At 45.7% G+C, this 21,324-nt stretch overlaps 1 protein-coding gene across 1 annotated transcript in view; it reads left to right on the forward strand.

Moving 5' to 3' along the window:
• The window catches only part of LOC147124270 (A disintegrin and metalloproteinase with thrombospondin motifs 19-like), a 719,202-nt gene that overhangs the window by 43,124 nt on the left and 654,754 nt on the right, over positions 1-21,324 (forward strand). The window contains exons 4-7 of the mRNA XM_085984458.1: positions 1,979-2,151; positions 3,035-3,118; positions 6,796-6,953; positions 20,714-20,757. Of these exons, the coding sequence (XP_085840584.1) occupies positions 1,979-2,151; positions 3,035-3,118; positions 6,796-6,953; positions 20,714-20,757 (459 nt within the window). The remainder of the gene's footprint in view (positions 1-1,978; positions 2,152-3,034; positions 3,119-6,795; positions 6,954-20,713; positions 20,758-21,324) is intronic.

Raw genomic sequence — 21,324 nt, forward strand, 5'->3', positions numbered from 1 at the left:
CCCTATTAATGTCTATTATCAGCCTAAATTAGATAATGACCTCCTTCATCCAAAAATTACTATACCATATGAAAGGAAGTATTTTAAATAAAGATACAATATCCTTTTGGTTAAAAGGTATTTAGTGCAATTCCAAACCATCCCAGTTCTGCACAATAATCCCTTTGTAGATTCCTCAGACATTTCTTGAACTAGATCTTCAGAAAATGGCCATCTGTTTGGCACGCATGAAAGTGGTGAGGTTGGAAAAGACAAAAGGAGTGGGTTTTACCTCAAAGTATCCATGAATTCTAATAAAAACATTAATAAAAAAAAGAAAACTGGTAGAATCCAGAGAGAAAGAAAAATCAATAAATGGGGAAAAAAGTACATCTCCGTCTTCCTCTCCCCTCAGACCCCCTGCCCCCACAAACACTGCTTTATCTGTGGCGTTCCCATCTTTTTAAATTATGGTGCTAAGTTTGAGAAAGTGAAGGTGATCAAAGAAGTTTTTCTCTGGATTTTAATTATTGTGTGGTAACGCCAAGTCAATAAACATCAAAAGCTCCCTTGGCCTGAGTACTTGGAGGTCCATATGCTCTGTAATGGCACTGTACACGGTTTGAACTTTTAAAACTTTTCCCTGAGAAGTTTGACTGCAGAAATTAATTACTACGTGTCTACAGGTGAGCTGGTTGCATTTCGATTGTCTAGAACAGAGTGGTTTGATGGTTAGGTTACAGTTTCCTTTGAAATAAAGTTTTATTTAGGGAACGCTTGCTGATGCATGAAAGTGTGCTTTAAACACTGGGAGTTGCAATTTACAGCCTGGTTGTTATGTTTCTGGCTGGCTGGCTGTGCGATAGAGATGCCTGCATTTTATTAATGTCCTGTTAGTCACCAGATCCGTAACAAAAAAAAATCTCCTGGTGCAGACTGATTTAGTCTGCTGTGATGACGTCTGGTTTTGGATTCACTAGGTAATAGAAGTGGTGAAGGAAAATAAAACAATCACTGAATTGTATCCTTCAGTATTTTTGACTGATCTGGTGTGACGTAAAAGGCGCTGATCTCTATTGCTGTCTCATCAACTGCTTCTTTTATCTAATAGCCCAAGACTTAAAGGTGGCAATAATTATAACACATTGCAAGTTTTCCTTCAATGCCCCTTCAGGCATGATTCATTGGTAGCACTCTCACCTCTGACTTAGAGGGTTGTGGCTTCAAGTCTTACTCCAGAGACTTGAGTATAAAATCTAAGCCGACACTCCAGAGCAGCACCGAGGGAGTACTTCCCTGTCGGAGGTGCTGTCTTTCGGATGAGCCGTTAAACATCTGCCCTCTCAGTTGGACGTAAAAGATCCCACAACACTATTTGAAGAAGAGCAGGGGAGTTCTTGGTGTCCTGGTCAATATTTATCCCTCAACCAACATCACTAAAACAGATTATCTGCTCATTACCTCATTGCTGTTTTGTGGGACTTTACTGTGTGTAAATTGACTGCTGCGTTTTCTACATTACAACAGTGACTACACTTCAAAAGTACTTCATTGGCTGTAAAGCACTTTGGGACATCCTAAGGTCGTGAAAGGCGCTATACAAGTTCTTTCTTCTGTCTGTACGTAGCAAAATGTGCATTGCACTTTTTTTAGTGACCTATCTTTTTTTACAGCTCACATTTCAAGCCGCAATAGGAACCAATCACTGTTATTTACCTCAACAAGGACAGCAAAATGACCCAGGCCACAAACTACTTCACTGCAGCAGTTTTTTTTATCAGCTTGACTCATGCTAGAGCACTGCTTTAGCTGCCAACCATTGCAATATAAACGGGAAGCCCTGCTGGGAAGGGAAATGTGCTGTTGCCTCTTGTTACGTGGCAACATTGTAATGTTCATCATTGCCTGAACTGTTTCTAAATCAACGTTGGGAATTACTAATTTCCATTCGTTGCTGCCACGGACATGTTATCAACAATTTTTCAATTTTGTTTTATAGATAAAAGAAAATCCAAAAATAGAAAACAAATGGACAGAGGAAGAGGACGGAGGTATACATATAAATTATCTCATGACTATAATGTAGAGACTCTAGTCGTCGCTGATACAGCAATGGTCAACTACCATGGAGCTGATGCTGTCAGGAGGTTTATACTGACTGTCATGAATATGGTGAGAATAAATTATAGCTATTTATGGCGTTGTTGAAAAATTATTAACTTGAGATAAAAAGAATGAAAGATTAAGGGTTTAAAATCAGCGGCCCATCCGGCACAATCCTGCTGGGTCCCAGCCTTTTCCCCACTTCTTTCTCATGAGCTTTGTTTGAAGTGGAAACTCTGTCCACCTCAGATATTGTACTCCATGCCAGAGGAAATTTGGTCGGGGAGGTAGACATCCAGGCCAGAGGTTTCCTCGACCCCAGTTTGGCGGAACAGTTGTGGGCTGGTACAGCGAGTGAGAGGAGGTGCACTGGCTGCCATTTGCCAGTAGTAACTCCCACCTGGAATTAGGCCTTGGATGGTGCCGAGAACCCGAAGGATTAAAATGTTTAGCAGTTTTTTTTTGCCCCCCCTCCCCCATTTATAAAGAGGGCTCACGGCCCACATGGCACATCTTTCAGGGTGGGGGTGCAGGTGCTAGCACCCACTCTGGATTGGCATGCTCTCTTACATTTTGTGGCCTTTCCAAAGTAGAATAGAAAATGCCCAGCAGAACCATCAGCACTTGATAGGGAAAAATATGTTAAGGTTTTGAGTGTGAACTTTCATCAGGAAAGAGTTAAACTGATTTGTGTTGCTGAAGGAGTTAACCATAGCCACAGGGACCGATATAGACTAGGTACTGTTCATGGGCTAATACGAACGTGTGGAAGCTAATATGCCCACATAATTTTAAAATATTGACACCCAGCTACCGGGACATTTTCATTAACATTCTTTTTTGTCAAATTCCAGTTGTAGTGTTCATTTCAGCTGTCACGGTGATTAATGTGTCTAAATATCTATGCATCTGCTTCAAGCATTTTTTTTTGGGTGCAATCTTTTTTTTCTAGGTTTTCAATCTGTTTCAGCACAAAAGTCTTGGCATACAAATGAACCTTCGAGTGACAAAACTTGTTCTGCTTCATGAGACCCCGGTAAGAAAACTATCAATTAATTCTGGAGTGCAAGGAATGAAGTGTCAGTTTGTGTAAGAGCATACTTTATAGTGGCTTGAAATGTGAGCTGTAAAAAAAGATTGCCTAGTACAGTACATAGCAGCTGTCCCATAATTTAAACCTGCTGATATCTTTTTGTGTCTCCTGCACTGCTTGCCCATGCATGTCTGCTCATACAGTATGTGCCCCAGAACAGGTCCAATATATGTACCTGTCTGTTAGTCAACATAGATGTTGGAAGCCCTTGACTTGTGACTATTGTTCAAGGATGTAAGAGGCGTTCTTACACACACACACTTTTATATTTATCACATACAGGTTGATTTTATTCCTGATATGTGACAGCATTAAATTCTTTTTATGTGGTATAAGAACTATTTAATGATGTGGAATGAGATACATGGTTTTATTTTCATTTTTTGCTTGGGTTCACTTTTCAGTTGGATGGAGCAGGAGTAGTAGAATAAATTGGGGTTATTGCTTTATTAACTATGATTCTTGTGCAGGCCTTCGGCTTGCACCACTGATAAAGCAACCTCGATGCTGGTATAATAAGGTCCATGCTTAATGCCTTTTTCAAGGTGCCAGCCATTCCACATGCATGTGTAAAACAGACAAAACATTCACGATGCTTGGACTTAGTTATTTTCCTGTCAAAAGCAGATGCCAATTAGTTGTCCTCACTTTGTGAAATGTTCAACTTTTCTGCTATTTCAATCAGCCAAGATTTTTATTTTACCAATTTTTTAAGTCTTGATGTACAGTTCAGAAAAGGTATAATATTTAAATGAAGCTAGATTTTTGCCCCAGTGCAGCAGCACAAAGACTGTGGCATTGTAATTAGATATCTCTTCTCCCATCACATTTGCACAAGGTATCAGAAGTTTGATTTATCTCCTGTGACACAACATTTTTATACCACACTTCCCCCCCCGCCGTACCCCACCATGTGTTTATAACCCTCTCCCCATACCCCACCTTGTGTGTTGATAACCCCCCAGTATCCCACCCCGTGTGTTTATACCCCTCCCCTGTATCCCAACGTGTGTTTATACCCCCTCCCTCTGCATTCTATGCCCAGAGCCAGGTATCAAGTGGAAGTTTTCCATTCATAATCAGAGTAGTGGTTTTCCGTATACATTCAGTCCCCCCCACCGCACACAGGCAGCTGAGAAGCTATGTGAAAAGTTAAATGCTGTTTTGTGCTGGGCGGCTGGGAGGAGGAGAGTGGTTGCTTTAACACCAACCAATGTGTGTGGCCATTCATGCCCTGCACTCCTGCAAAAATAAACAGCACCATGAGAACACAAACATGTCAGAAAAATGCACTTAAAGATTTTACTATACATCCAATAATGCTAAAATCTCCTTTTTGCCTCAGAATAAAGTAGATTGTTAGCTGCAGTTGTTTAAAATTTCACCTGAACAGCAACAAATAATTTGGGTACAAATATTTTTTGCAATCTGAAACCAGTGACATCAATGCAGCATCAAAACCAAATCTCATTGGTGTACAGATTTAGTTGGTGACTAAATAAAGCAGAACAAAAACTCTAGCCGGAATTTTTAGAGGTAAGAAGGGGAGGGTTGGAGGCATGGGGGGGGGGGGGGAGTGAAAGTTGGAAAAATGTGAACCCTGACCGCAACCCGCCTCCAACCCGCCCACTTTCAACTTTCACTCAGGCGGGAAGGAGGGCGGGTTGCCAACCCACTGCCAAGAGGCGGGTTGGCAATTTAAATATTATAATGAGGCCTGAAGCCTCTACTTTCACCTGCTGTGCAGCTTTAACTGCAGGTGGCCAGGGATCCTGGGGCTCGGAATTCCCGGTGGCTGCAACGAGACGGCCTCAGGCTCAGGGAGATATGTTGTGGGCCGGGAAGAGCAGGAGTGCTTCCTCCCGGCCTCCCAAGCTACCCTACCAGCAGCCTGCCCCTCCCCAGGGTCGGGGATCCAACCCCTCCCCCCACCCCAGGGATCGGAGGTGTAATAGTCAGTGGAATGTCCTTTTGAGGTTGTGATTGAGGCGAGGCCTAGAAATTTGCCGTTAAGGCCGGTTTTGAAGAAAAAATGGCAGCCGCCTTGCTTCCGCCCACTTCCAACGTGGAACACAGAGGCTGCAGTATTGGTCTCCTTATTTAAGGAAGGATGTAAATGCGTTGGAAGCAGTTCAGAGAAGGTTTACTGGACTAATATCTGGAATGGGTGTGTTGTCTTATGAGGAAAGGTTGGACAGGCTAGGCTTGTATTTGCTGGAGTTTAGAAGAGGAAGAGGTGACTTGATTGAAACATATAAGATCCTGAGGGGTCTGGACAGGGTGGATGTGGAGAGGATGTTTCCTCTTGTGGGAGAATCTAGAACTAGGGGTCACTGTTTAAAAATAAGGGGTCGCCTATCAGTTTAAGAACTGATGAAATATTGGCCCTGAAATTAGGATCGGGAGCTTGCCGCGCGTGCATGCCCCCGATGTGCACTTACCCGGCGCGCTGACATTTGAATCGTGGCCCGCATTGCATTTCCTCTCACTGGCCCACTTGAGGTACTGTCGCGCTGTGCGTGCGTGACCCAGCGGCGTACTTAGTGCGATGAGCTGGCTGGGATCACGTGAGCACAGGGCAACCAATGGGAGGTTGCAAAAGTTCATTCATGAGTTTGACAGTAAGAGCTGTCAAACTCATGAAAACTCCTGGCCCCAAAACACTACTTAAACTTGAAAGAAAATTAAAAAAAACATTGCACTACTTAAATGAACCATAAATAAATGTAAAAAACTATTTTAAACAATAATTTTAAAATTTGAAAAAAATTATTATATAAAAAATCGGGGCTAAAACTAAACTTACCTTACTGTAAATTCTTTAAAAATAATAAACCTCTTAACCCCTTGGGTCAGAGGAGAGGAAATGCCGGTTTTCCCCACATGCGCTGTGCATGCTGAAAACCGGCAATTCCTCCGGGCACACGCGTGAGTACCCCGTCCGTACTCGCGCGTTGGGAGAGGAATTACTGGGCCAATATGCAAAGTTTTGAAGTATTTTTAAAAGGCCAATAATTAAGGAACTTTTAACACCATATTCTCACCAAGAGTTCTTCAAAAGTCTGCTGTTGTTAAAAATTTAATTGAACTCATTTTTACACGATTTACACCAGTAAACTCGTGACCAAGAGATTCATGTTTCCCTTTTTTAAAAATTTATTTCAATTGATTTCTCACGCAACGGTTTAACAACATCTATGCCACAGTGTTTCATTGTTAATGTGTGACTGCCCAAGAACGTCGCCCCAATTCTTTAGACGTGACCTTCGGCCTCCTGCTGATGATACCGCCAGAAAAAACACCTTGCACAAGAGATTCTGCGCTCTGCTCATTTAAATCAGCAGGCAGCACCAAAATACCGGTGCTGCCTGCGCTGTTTTTGCGGGCGGCCGTTAACCTTGGCTGTGGTGGCACCGCCCGTTTTCGGGCTTAATTGAATTTCTAGGCTGTAATGTTTGAGACACAATAGGAGTATCCGGACTTTACTTGATCTAAATGTGCTTAATATATCACTAAGTACAAATGTTCCAGTTTACAGCTTCTAGTATTGATGATCTCATTTAAGAATATTTTAAGGAGAAAAATATGTGCAAGTAAAACTAATTATTCTTATTTTATAGGAAGACCTTTATATAGGCCACCATGGGGAGAAGATGCTGGAGAGTTTCTGCAAATGGCAACATGAAGAATTTGGAAAGAAGAATTATTTCCATAGTGATATGCCTAGTAGTTGGAGGGAAGATTTGCCCGCTGTTGATTCAGCCATCCTGATAACAAGGTGAGAATAGTAAATAACAGCTAACAGTCACTTTGTTTTAATTTGGTGTCATGTATAGCTTTTGACTCGATCACCACTGAAGAGATCCTCTTAAAATAGTTTGAAAAATAGGAATCCTACTTACCAATATTTGTAATGTATTTAGCAGAGAGCTCATTGTTTATTTGAGTCTGACTTGTGTTTGCTCAACGCAGAGTGTTTCATTTGGCAGTATTCTAATATTGATAGGTAACTTGAACTAAACATTCCTTTTTTGGGGTACTTGAAATGATCTGTTATGCTTACAAATAGTCATGCAGAAATGTGTAACATGCTGATTGTGTCATGTTGTCACAACTGTCACTTGCTAATAGCTTTGCATATTCCCATGTTATACTGTAGACTTAGAACAAAGGTTTATGACAGAGGTGGGCACTTTTTTGGGCTGGAGGGCCACTTAACAAGTTTTGGTGAGCTGTTGAGGACCGCACACCAACGTTCCCCCTAAGGCACCCGGTCGTGCACCAATCGCGAGGCCCCGCGCAGGCTGCTCACCAGCTCCTGCCGCTGGAAGAGATACTGCGCGTGCAGTATTGTTAAGTGACCTTCCAGCCAAAACAATTGGCCACCCTTGAGTAAGAGCTTTTGAAACCAGCCATCTATATTTGCACTGTCTTTGAAAATATACAGGGGCTACATGTTTGACTGTGCAGCTGGCCGTTTGCCATCTTATTTCCAGCACCTCATGCAGGTATCCATTGTTCCTTATTTTGCTATCTGATTTCAAGGCTACCTCTGTACAAGGCTATTCTCAAAATGATTCAGTGCGCAAAGCCCTATATCAGCCCAGCACAGTTCAGACTCAACAGAGTCATCATATTCCAACCAGCATAAACACTGACCCAGCGAGCAGAAATAAACCCACATCACGGTCCCCCAGCTACAGCAAGATTGAAATGAAGAGCCCTCCATTACAACAGAAACAATTTTGACCACAAAAACGATGGCAAACTAAACACGCTGCTCTATAAGGGCATGCACAGTATCTATAATCGTGTGCCATTACCTGGATTCCTTGAACTCCAGGATTAACTCCCGTGTCTAAGATGGCAATGAGAAACCCCCTGCCGTTGTACTCTGGGTATCGGGAGAGGAAAGACGCAGCGCCGGTCTCTTAAGTAAAAGAGTCATGGAGATGAGCAACCATGACTCGACTCTAAAATGATAGGGCGTATTCGAGTACGCAGTACATTCTGAGTATAGCCTTTGTGGCCCAGAATCCCGGAATGAATCCTTATAAGATCGGGCCGGGGAGAATTGCCTTTTGCAAATTGATAATTTGAATGAAGTATTACTGTGTGTTCCCTGGCTGCAGTTTGGGTTCATCTCTGACCCACGAGAAGTGGAGTGAAAGACTAATGAGAAGCTCGAGCTCCGGCTCGCGTTCTATTTCTGTCCCATCCAGCGGGCTGGATAGAATGGCTTGGTGGACGGTTATGGCCCACCACTGCTTTATGAGGTGTGGAACTCCAAGGCAGCATCAGGGCTCTCTCAGTGCTTGTTGCAGCCATTTCTGTATCGATAACTGTTTTCTTCCTTCTGCAGTCTGAGTGCACCTCCCTTTTAGGAGATTCTGATAGCCTTTAAGTGACATCAGAGACACCCAATATCCAGCCACCTAAACCAGTGTGCAGCCAATGAAGAGTGCAAATGCTCCGAGAGTTCTTAATCCAGCTCTGCTGTCAAATATTACTCAAGTGGCTCATTATTAGCTTCAGAGGAACTTCCCAGTATCATTGCTGTTGTGAATTTGGTTATATTTAATGGAAATGATCTTGCATTAATTGCTATAACTGCAAGAGGGCAGAAAAATGTTTTCCTGTAAGAAAAGGAATTTTTACCCTTGAGTTATTTAGTTTAAATAGTCAATAAAAACATTCTGAAGTTTACTGGAATCTGTGTAAGATGTCATATTCATTTGCTGGATATGAAATCTTCAATCTTCTCATCCTCTCAGCAACTAACAGAGTCAAATTTGTGAGACCTCTGATTGTATTCTGTTGTTATCTGGGTAAACTCTTAGAATCCATAATGTAAGATCAAATTGGAGAGCATTATTGTGACCCATGGGTTAATCAAGGGCAGCCAGCATGGATTTGTTAAGTCGAGTTTGACAAATTTGCTAAGGGTTTCTGGAAGAAACAATTGATTGTATAGATAAAGGGAATGCCGTACACACAGTGCGTATAGATTTTAAGAATTAAGTTCAATAAGGTGTCTCACAGAAGGCTTCTTACAAAAATTCAGGCATATAGTACAAGAAGAAATGGAAAATGGATAGAAAGTTAGTAATGGCCCAGAAATTCAGGTCGGGGGCTCCCCACGGGTGCAAGCCCCCGACCTACACTTACCTAGCACGCCGGCAGTTGACCTCTTGGCCTGCGTGGAATTCCTCTCCGAGGCCTGTCCCAGAGGCCGGCGCGCTATGCTGGCGTGTCCCAGGGGCGTAGTTAGTGCGAAGCGTCCCCTGGGATCACGTGAGCAACAGGCAGCCAATCGGAGCAGGGAATGCTCCATTCATAAGTCTTGACAGATAGACCTGTCAAAACGTATAAATGCTGAGGCTGTAAAACTGTACTTTACCTTCAAATAATTTTTTTTTTTAAATCACACTTTGTAAATAATAAACTATAAATGACATTAAATAACTATTTTAAACAAAAATTTAAATTTTTGAAAAAAATAATTTTATAAAAAAACGGGGCTAAAAATAAACTTACCTTGCTTTAAAGTATTTAAAAGTAAAAAACCTGTGGAAAAATGTTTTTAATTTTAAATAATTGACCACTTAACTTTGAAAATGAAGTCCTTATGGCTGCTTTTTACATTTCTAAAATGTACAGACTTACCCGCACGTTAAAACCTGAAAAAAAAAGGAAGTTCAATGCGCACGTGCAGACTCCCACACACACGCGTTCGACCTCTGAACCCCTTGGTTCAGAGGATCGGAAGTGCCGGTTTCCCGCGCATGCGTAGTGCATGCAAGATTCCGGCACTTCCATTGGGTCCACGCGTGAGTACTCCGTCCGTACTCACGCGTTGGGACCCGAATTTCTGGGCCAATGTGTATTTCTTGTATTGCAGAAGAGTTAGAAGTGATGTACCCCAGATGTCATTGCTGGATCCACTTTTGTCCTCAATATATACAGATGATTTGAACTTGGGCATATCGGCAGTATAATATTGAAATTTGCTGATGACACAAAAGTAGGAGATTTGGTAAACAGTGAGGAAGACTATAAGAGAATCGAGAGGGCATAAACAGGTAAGCAGAATGGGTAGACAGATGGGAGATGTAATTTAATGTGAAGACGTGTGAGGTATTGCATTTTGAGAGGAAAATGGAGAATGGGAATATACATTAAATGGAAAGACACTGAAGGTGTGAATAAACAGAGACCAAGTGGTTCAAATACCGTAATACCCTGAAAGTATGAGTTCATATAGAAATTAATTTATAGAAATTGATATGCGTGTGTCCAATTTTCAGGCGTAAAATGGACGCAAAGTATACCAATTTAGCAGTGGGACGGCCTGTGCCCTATCTGCGCAGGCATTGGTCACACTGCTAAATTTGTGGGGCCCATTTTTTAGGTGTCCATGCTGGTAAAGTTTTAATGCAATTTAAAAAAAAACACCTTTTTGTTGAGCCAGGAGGAGCAGGAGTGCTCCCTCGACTCCATAGTCCTGGCGATGCCCCCGTTTCCCCCTACAACCCATACTCCTAGAATGTACCTGAGGGCCACTGCCAGTGAGGTAGGTAGCCCAAAATTCATTTTTCTCATGGGGTAAACTGTCCTTGGAGGCGCAGTAGGCACTGACAGCTTGTCCTGAATATGTAATGAGGTTCGAGGCTCGATTTTGCGTTGGCTTTGGGTCTCTCTGTTTGGAGGGTGCTACTCGCGTAACGTCGAGTCTGGGCCCAAAAACTGGCCCCAGACTAATTCCTACCCCAAAAAGCCATAAAAAGGGCTAAGAGCAAAGAGATAATGATAAAGGCCCATATTTTCCAATCGGAGGCTTCCTGCGTGCATAATAGACATAATAGGCTAAATGGCCTCTTTCTGTGCTTTTAACTTCTGTGGTGCTGTAAGATGGATTTTACTCTTGCAAAATGGTAACTATTTTTGGAGGTCTCAAAATGTCTATGAGGATTCTTCAGTGACTGTGGTCTAACCTTTCTATACTAACTTGATTGAGTTTTTTGATGAGGTAACAGAGAGGATTGATGAGGGCAATGTGGTTGACATGGTGTACATGGACTTCCAAAAGGTGTTTGATAAAGTGCCACATAATGGGCTTGTCAGCAAAGTTGAAGCCCATGAAATAAAAGGGACAGTGGCACCATGGATACAAAGTGTTTTTTTATTTGTTTATGGGATGTGGGCATCACTGGCAAGGCCAGCATTTATTGCCCATCCCTAATTGCCCTTGAGAAGGTGGTGGTGAGCCGCCTTCTTGAACCACTGCAGTGCTGTTAGGTAGGGAGTTATTGGGGGAGAAATTCAGTTGGTTGTGCCACCCATTAGCGCCTTAAGAGGGCGATAAGTGGGGCGCGAGCCAGCTAGCGCCCGGGCGCGGCGAGACCTGCGCCACTCGCGAAATTGAGCGGACATTTAGCGGTGGCGCTAAACCGCAACGCCCGCTCAGCTGTGCACACAGATCCTGACGTCATTTCATGGTGCAACGCCCTTGGGGTGCCCCGAACCTGAAATTCAGTGGCGCCCCCCTCCTTTCCGCCTGTCGCTCCCAGCGACTGGTTGACTGGAACGGTTCCCAGTTGCTGTGGGGCTGGGGGGGCGCTATTTAAAGGGGGCTCTTCCTGGCTCCTTTTTGGTAGCCATTTTTGGACCACTTCTTCTGTGAGAGAGAGAGAGATTTGCAGAGAGACAAATGGAGAGAGCTTTCTGCATTGAGTCAGCGCTCGCAGAGGTACTTTTGGCTTCTGACCAGAACTTTGTAGTTGGTTTGCTTTTTCACCGGCATAACCTTGAGTGGCCACGTATTATGGGGGCTGCAATGGGTGGGAACGTTGGGTTTCTCCATTACATTGAGAGGGCACAGAGACGCTGAGAGAGAGTGTCAATCATGGCCAGACGGAGGAGGGCCAACAGGCGTCGGCACACGAGACCTTACCGTCCCAGGGTTGTCCGCCAACAGTTCTCATACCTCAATATGTCTGAGGAGCAGTGTTTTCGGAGGCTGCGATTCAGCAGGGAGGTGGTCAGATCTGCAGCCTCAACTGAGGAACAGGACGTCTCTGTCGGTGCCAGTGAAGGCCACAGTGGCTCTCAACTTCTACGCCACCGGCTCCTTTCAATCCGCTACTGGGGATATTGCCAATATCTCCCAGTTTGCGGTGCATTGCTGCATCCGTCAAGTCACGAATGCCCTCTTTAAAAGGAGACGTCAATACATCTCCTTCCCCATGACCCTGGACAAGCAGCAAGAGCGCGCAATGGGATTTGCAAGAATAGCGGGCTTCCCCATGGTCCAGGGCGCCATTGACTGCACGCATGCGGCTTTGCGGGCGCCGCAAGAGAATGCCGAGGATTACTGCAACCGGAAGGGGTTCCATTCGTTGATCGTCCAGTTGGTCTGTGACCACAGACAGCTGATAGTCGCTGTCAATGCCCGCTTTCCAGGCAGCAGCCACAACGCCTTCATCCTGCGCCAGACTTCTGTGGCAGACCTTTTCGAGACCCCGGCTCACCCAGGAGGCTGGCTTCTCGGGGACAAGGGCTATCCTCTGTGCACCTGGCTGATGACCCCGCTCCGTTCACCCAGCACCCCTGCTGAAGAATGATACAATGAGAGCCATCAAGCGACCAGGAACATCATTGAGCACACAATCGGCGTGCTCAAGCAACGGTTCCGCTGTCTGGACCATTCCGGAGGAGCCCTTCAGTACACACCTGAGCGAGTCTCCCATTTCGTTGTTGTGTGCTGCATGCTGCATAACCTGGCAATCCTCAGGACTCAGCCACTGCCACCAGACATTGGAGCACCAGCAGAGGAACATAGAACATAGAGATAGGAACAGGAGTAGGCCATTCGGCCCTTCGAGCCTGCTCCGCCATTCAATGAGATCATGGCTGATCTTCGTCTGGGATCTTAGCTGATCTTACCAGTTCAGTACCCCGTCCCCGCCTTTTCTCCGTAACCCTTAATCCCCTTAGCCTTCAGAAATATATCCAATTCTCTCTTGAAAATATTTATTGAATTAGCCTTCACAGCCCTCTGTGGCAGGGAATTCCACAGGCTCACCACTCTTTGAGTGAAGAAATTCTTCCTCATCTCTGTTTTAAATGATTTGCCCGCTATTTTTAGACTGTGGCCCCTGGTTCTGTGCTCCCCTGCCATTGGAAACATTCTCTCTGAATTCAGCCTGTCCAGGCCTGCCATAATTTTATATGTTTCGATGAGATCCCCTCTCAATCTTCTAAACTCCAGTGAGTACAAGCCCAAACTATTCAATCTCTCCTCGTAGGTCATTCCCGCCATTCCAGGTATCAGCCTGGTGAATCGCCGCTGCACTCTTTCCATGGCAAGAACATCCTTCCGCAGATGGGGCGACCAAAACTGTACACAATACTCCAGATGCGGTCTCACCAGCACCTTGTACAGCTGTAGTAAGGTATCCCTATTCCTATACTCGAACCCCCTTGATATGAAGGCCAACATACCATTTGCCTTCTTAATCGCCTGTTGCACCTGCATGCTCTCCTTCAGTGACTGGTGCACAAGAACACCCAGGTCCCTCTGCACTTCCCCATCTCCCAATCTATTGCCATTTAGATAATAATCTACCCTCCTGTTTTTACCCCCAAAGTGGATAACCTCGCATTTATCCACATTATAGTGCATCTGCCACGTATCCGCCCATTCCCCCAACCTGTCCAAATCGCACTGTAGCCTCCTGACATCCTCATCAGAGCCCACCCCTCCTCCTAGTTTAGTGTCGTCAGCGAATTTGGAAATATTGCATCCAATTCCCTGATCCAGATCATTTATATATATTGTGAACAGCTGGGGTCCCAGGACAGATCCTTGCGGCACCCCGCTGGTCACTGCCTGCCACTCCGAAAACGAGCCGTTTATTCCAACTCTCTGTTTTCTATCCGCCAGCCAGTTCTCTATCCACGTTAATACTTTGCCCCCAATCCCATGAGCCTTAATTTTGCATGATAATCTTTTGTGTGGAACCTTATCGAAGGCTCTCTGGAAGTCAAGGTACACCACATCCACTGGCTCTCCCCCATCTATTTTACCAGTTACTTCCTCAAAAAATTCCAGCAGATTAGTCAAACACGATTTACCCTTTGTAAATCCATGTTGACTCTGTCCGATCCTTTCCCCATTTGTCAAGTGCTCCGCTATTTTATCCTTAATAATGGACTCTAGCATTTTGCCCACAACCGATGTAAGGCTTACTGGTCTATAATTCCCTGCTTTCTCTCTACCCCCCTTTTTAAATATTGGGGTAACATTAGCTACCCTCCAATCCACGGGTACTGTTCCCGAGTCAATGGAGTTCCGGAAGATGATCCTTAGAGCATCTGCTATCTCCAGGGCCACCTCCTTAAGTACCCTAGGATGTAGTTTATCAGGCCCCGGGGATTTGTCGGCCTTCAGTCCCCTCAACTTACCCAACACCATATCCCTAGAGATACTAATTTCTGTCAGCTCCTCCCTCTCATTAGTCCCTATGTTTGCCGATATTCCTGGGAGGTTATTTGTGTCCTCCTTTGCGAATACAGAACCAAAGTATGAGTTTAATTGGTCTGCCATTTCCTTATTCTCCATTATATATTCTCCCGAATCGGACTGCAAGGGACCGACTTGGGATTTTACCAGTCTTTTCCTCCTGATATACCGATAAAAGCTTTTGCAGTCTGTCTTTATGTTTGCTGCAAGTTTACTTTCGTATTCTATTTTCCCCTTCCTGATTAATCCCTTTGTCCTCTTTTGCTGTATCCTGTACTGCCCCCAATCTTCCGGTCTGGTGCTTTTTTTTGCCAGTTGATATGCCCTTTTTTTTGATTTTATGCTGGAGGAGGAGGAGCAGCAGAACCAAGATGGGAGGGAGGCACAAAGTGCAAGGGCCGTCCGTCAGCGGCTTATAGCAAGTCGGTTTTAGGCCCCCTCTGAGGGAATGGCTTCTGCCATTCAAAGAACATGAATGGAACCATGCTGCAACCCCTAAGCCGGTCAAGGCAACAAATAGTTCAAAGAGCAAACATGCACATTCTGAATAAAGCCACTTCTCTATTTAACAAACTGTGTGCCCTTCCCGCATGACAAAGTAACAGAGGGAAAACCCAAAAAAAGCAGTCAGCCACATAACTGGCTCTCACAACCTGGAGACAATGAACAAAACAGTAACCAAAAAATGACCATGATCCTCAGCCTTCAATAAAACATTTAACAGCATTTTGCCACACCTCCTACTTTTTGCCCTTCGAGGCTGATCTGCTTCGCTTACGAGATTCGCCCCTTCCCACCCTGCAGCTCCTCCGCAATGGGACCCCAATGGCTGCAGCAAGGCTGGGGGACGGCTGCTGAGTGTCAGAAACTGAGACTGCAGATGCCCTTGAGGGACGGCCTGGACCAGCTCTGGGCCTGGAGGGCCCGGCTGCTGACTGCTCCAACTCTGCATGGGCGGCAGCAGTCTGTCCTACAGGTGGTGGCAGCTGCAGTGGAGAAGTGACAGTGTTGGCAGCAGCAATACTGTCATCCTGACAGAGGACAGCAACTCCCTGTTCAGATGACACACTGGCACTCCCACGGGGCAGCACTGCAGCATGCGGAGCAATCTGCTGAAGCACAGACTGCTGGCCTGCTGCGGCGCGGCGAGGGCCCCGGCGATTCGTGCCCGATCCAGCGAGGGTGGCAGCAGTCAGTGCTCGTGTGGCCTCAATCTGCGTCTGCATGAGACCAGCCACTGACTGCATTGCAGCACTAAGCGCTTGCGTGGCATCCGCCTGTGCTGCGCCGAAGTCCTGGAGACTCCTTGCCTGTGCTGCGCCGAAGTCCTGGACACTCCTTGCCAGTGACTCAATGGATTCGGGCATCCTTGCCACTGCAGCCATGAGCTCAGTGTGCCTGTGCTCCGCCTGGGCGCTCATTTCAGCGAGGAGCCGCACCTCTTCTGCGCTCACTGTAGCAGGACTCGAGGCCAGACTCTCCCTCCGGGGAGAAGGCCGCCGAGCTTCCCTACCCCCTCCGCGTTGCTGCAGCCCGCTGGGCCCCGGAGCTTCACCCTCCTCAGACCATTCCCCCCTGCTCCCCTCCAGGGAAGACGTGTCCCCATTATGGCCATGGGCTGCCTCGGCTGAGGGTGGCACTGATGGTCCGGCTTCCTCCTCGTCGTCACCTTCAGAGTCGCTCACAGTGGCAGCTTGAGGGCCCGCCTCCTCACCTGTCGAATCAGCATCTGAAAGCAAGGAGGTACAAGAGTGGCTTTAGCGTGAGGACAGGGCGGCAGCGAGGGAGGCATGAGTATTGGTTCGATAGTGGCAAAGGATGCTGGTGTGAGGCACAAGTGGAAGGAGAGAGGTCAAAAAGGTGATGACTTTACCATTGCTGTCCAGAACGGGGTCAGCATCTCCAGTGGTGATGGGGCCAATCATCCGGCCTGCCATAATCCGTTGGACTCGCTGCACCAGATCGATGAGGGCTTGAAGGTGAGGCCGGCCTCCCCCGGTGCATTGCTGCTGCCTCCTGTTATGCGCCAGCTTGCCCTGCAAGAGAAAGGATGGGCTCTGAGTACAGTGTGAAGCCCTGATCTTGGCAGCACTGCCTCCCATGGTGGAATAGCCCTTACAGTGTGAAGCCCTGATCTTGGCTGCACTGCCTCCCATGGTGGAATAGCCCTTACAGTGTGAAGCCCTGATCTTGGCTGCACTTTCTCCCATGGTGGAATCGCCCTTACAGTGTGAAGCCCTGATCTTGGCTGCACTGCCTCCCATGGTCGATTAGCCCTTACAGTGTGTAAAGTGCTGAATGTGCGTGTGAGTTTCCTGAAAGGGCCATAGGTGTTGGATGAGGGCTGGGCATTGGGGCTTTCAGGACCCCTTGGCCATAAAGTGAGGTCGACATGCAGGGATGAAGAGGATTCTGAAAAGGGTACTCACCCTGACGACCCGAGTGAGGTCGTTGAACTTTTTCCTGCATTACACAGGGGTCCTAGGCACCATGCTGCTGGAGGTCACTCTGTGAGCCACCTCCCTCCAAGCTTTGCGATAGTAGTTGGACAGCGGCTTCCTGCCAGTGTCCGGGAACAGGATAGATCGCCTGCGCTCCACCGCCCCCTCACTGAACTGCTGCGCTCGCTCCCTGGCCCCCTCTATGATCCCTAGCGTAAGGATGTGGCAGCAGGTCTGTCCAGGCCGAGAATCAGGGCTCCGATGCGCAGGATATGGCTGCAATCCAAGATCGAACCTCCCCTTTAAGAGCTGACCGGCACCAGCGTGCAATCGCTAACTGGCCGCGCCCACCCTCGGTGGTAGCGCATCGCTTCTCCGGCTTAGCGCCTTAAGAAAGTCGTGCAGCGTCTCTTTTAGCGCTCCAAGCACCACCTGGGGCGAAGCAGGCCAATTTACCAGTAGGTGGCGATAATTTTTTTTTTAATTCATTGATGGGATGTGGGCGTCGCTGGCTAGGCCTGCATTTAGTGCCCATCCTTAATTGCCCTTGAGAAGATGGTGGTGAGCCACCTTCTTGAACTGCTGCAGTCCATATGGTGTAGGTACACCCACAATGCTGTTAGGAAGGGAGTTCCAGGATTCTGGCCCAGCGACAGTGAAGGATCGGCGATACAGGTCCAAGTCAGGATGGTGTGTGGCTTGGAGGGGAACTTGTAGGTGGTGATGTTCCCATGCGTCTGCTGCCCTTGTCCTTCTAAGTGGTAGAGGTCGCGGGTTTGGAAGGTGTGGTTTTATGCCCGGCCGATACTTACGCCCCAAACAGGGCGATACTGAATTTCTCCCCCCATTATATTTTGTAGTGGTTAGTTACAACTGAGTGGCTTGCTAGGCCATTTCAGAGGGCAGTTAAGAGTCAACCACATTGCTGTGGGTCTGGAGTCACATATAGGCCAGACCAGGTAAAGACAGCAGATTTTCTTCCCTAAAGGACATTAGTGAACCAGATGGGTTTTTCCCCAACAATTTCATTGTTACCATTACTGATACTAGTAATTATTCCAGATTTATTTAATTAACTGAATTTAAATTCCCCATTTGGATTTGAATTCACATCTCTGGATTATTAGTTCAGGCCACTGGATTACCAGCCCAGTGACATTACCACTACACTACCATTCCCATGGTAAAGTGACAGGAAACAGAGTGTAGTGGTGAACAGTTGTTTCTTGGACTGGAGGAAGGTACACAGTGGTGCTCCCCAGGGGCTGGTACTAGGCCCACTGCTTTTCTTGATATATATTAATGACTTGAACTTGGGTGTACAGGGCATAATTTCAAAATTTGCAGATGACACTAAACTTAGAAATATCGTGAACAGTGAGGAGGATAGTGATAGACTTCAAGAGGACATAGACAGGCTGATGGAATGGGCAGACACGTGGCAGATGAAATTTAACGCAGAAAAGTGCAAAGTAATAACATTTTGGTAGGAAGAACGAGAAGAGGCAATATAAACTAAAGGGTACAATTATAAAGGTGGTGCATGAACAGAGAGAGCTGGGGGTATATGTGCACAAATCATTGAAGGTGGCAGGGCAGGTTGAGAAAGTGGTTGAAAAAGCATACGGGATCCTGGGGTTTATCTTTAGAGGCATACATAGAGTACAAAAGCAAGGAAGTTATGATGAACTTTTATAAAACACTGGTTCGACCTTAACTGGAGTATTGTATCCAATTCTGGGCACCGCACTTTAGGATGGATGTGAAGGCATTAGAGAGGGTGCAGAAAAGATTTACAAAATGGTTCCAGGGATGAGAGACTTCCGTTACATGAATAGACTAGAGAAGCTGGGGTTGTTCTCCTTAGAGCAGAGAAGGTTGAGAGGATATTTGATAGAGGTGTTCAAAATCATGAGGGGTCTAGACAGAGTAGTTGAGAGAAACTGCTCCCATTTGCGGAAGGGTCGAGAACCAGAGGACACAGATTTAAGGTGATTTGCAGAAGAACCAAAGGCGACATGAGGAAAAACTTTTTTACGCAGCGAGTGGTTAGGACCTGGAATGCACTGCCTGAAAGGGTGGTGGAGGCAGATTCAATCGTGGCTTTCAAAAGGGAATTGGATCAGCACCTGAAGGAAAAATAAATTTCAGGGCTATGGGGAAAGGGCGGGGGAGTGGGACTAGCTGAAGTGCTCTTGCAGAGAGCCGGCACGGGCTCGATGGGCTGAATGGCCTCCATCTGTGCTGTAACCATTCTATGATTCTATACCATTCTCAATTATTTTCAATTTCCTCTGGTGGGGGTTCCAGAACAAGTAGGCATAATCTTCAAATTAGAGCTAGGCCAGTTAGGATTGAAGCATTTTTTCATGCGAAAGGTAGTGGGAATCTGGAACTCTCTCCCCCAAAACGTTGTGTCAGGCAATGACTATCTCCAACAAGAGAGAGTCTAACATAAAAACATAAGAATTAGGAGCAGGAGTAGGCCACATGGCCCCTCAACCTGCTCCGCCATACAATAAGATCATGGCTGATCTTCGACCTCAACTCCACTTTCGTGCCCGATCCCCACCTCCCTTTGATATTCAATGCCATTATCATCGTCGAATCCCCCACGATCAAGATCCTTGGGTCACTATTGACCAGAAACTTAACTGGACCAGGGTAGCTATTCGGCAGCGAGTGACTCACCTCCTGACTCCCCAAAGCCTTCCATCATCTACAAGGCACAAGTCAGGAGTGTGATGGAATACTCTCCACTTGCCTGGATGAGTGCAGCTCCAACAATAATCAAGAAGCTCAACACCATCCAGTACAAAGCAACCCGCTTGATTGGCACCCCTTCCACCACCTTAAACATTCACTCCCTCCACCACCTACGCACCATGGCTGCAGTGTGTACCATCTACAAGATGCACTGCAGCAACTTGCCAAGGCTTCTTCGACAGCACCTCCGGAACCCGCAACCTCTACCACCAAAAAGGACAAGGGCAGCAGGCGTGTGGGAACACCATCACCTGCAAGTTCCCCTCCAAGTTACACACCATCCTGACTTGGAAATATATCACTGTTCCTTCATCCTGGAAAATCCCGGAACTCCCTACCTATCCCACACGGACTGTTGCAGTTGAAGAAGGCGGCTCAGCACCATCTTCTCAAGGGCAATTAAGGGTGGGCAATAAATGCTGGCCTTGCCAGTGACACCCACAGCCTGTGAATTCATTTAAAAAAAATAGATTTTTGTTAGGTAAGGGTATCAAGCGTTGTGGAAAAAGGATGGGGCTAAGGTTAAGATCAACCATGACGTAATAGAATGGCAGTACAGTCTTGAGGGGCTGATGGGCCTACTCCCTTTCCTATATGCCTACTATATTTATTTAACATGTCACTAATACAGATAGAAGCATGGCTTCCTTGATGAGGAGTTGAATAATTGTCACAATGGTGGGTAAATGATAGCGTGTTAGATTGTAATAATTAGAATCTCAATTAATCCTTGAAGCAATTATTGATACTTTTCCTGATAGCTATTCAATATATATATATATTTTTTTCACTTTTTTCTCTTTTTAGGAAGGATTTCTGTGTACAGAAAGATGAGCCCTGTGACACTGTTGGTAAGTATAAATATGTCAACGTGTTGAAAATTTAATAGACACATGGTGCCGTTTTAAATTTGAACTTTGAGTTTGTGAAATTGCGGTTGCATATATTACAAAACATTTGATACACAGGAAGAAGATTTCTGCTGTATGCTAGGTGTAGCCAAATCGTAACTACGTTTATGGTTTGCAGGTTTGCTACATTTAGTGCGCAGAGCAAATCTTTGTCCATTGTTGCTTGGCATTTTGCCAAAGGTAACTTTATTCTGATTTAGAATTATTGAAGATGAAAAACACGCATCCTAAACTTACATACAAGGATATGACTGGGAACAGGCATCTTTACGATCCCCTTGCACAAATATGATCCATTAGAGATGGCTATTTTAATTGGAATGGTTGTTTTAATTGAGCCAAGTTTTAATTGTTTTTTTGTAAGAATTGGCCAAAGTCATAGAGGAATATTTCCTGTATGACAAAGTATTTTTTCAGCTACAGCATGTAAATCAAATGAAAAACATGGCTTTATTCCAAAGATTATCCATGTGCATTATAAATTCTCCTTGATGGAGAATGCTGTCT

The sequence above is a fragment of the Somniosus microcephalus genome, chromosome 1 (genome assembly GCF_052327205.1).
Source record: "Somniosus microcephalus isolate GS21.2 chromosome 1, FLI_Smic_1.0, whole genome shotgun sequence".
NCBI lineage: Eukaryota > Metazoa > Chordata > Chondrichthyes > Squaliformes > Somniosidae > Somniosus > Somniosus microcephalus.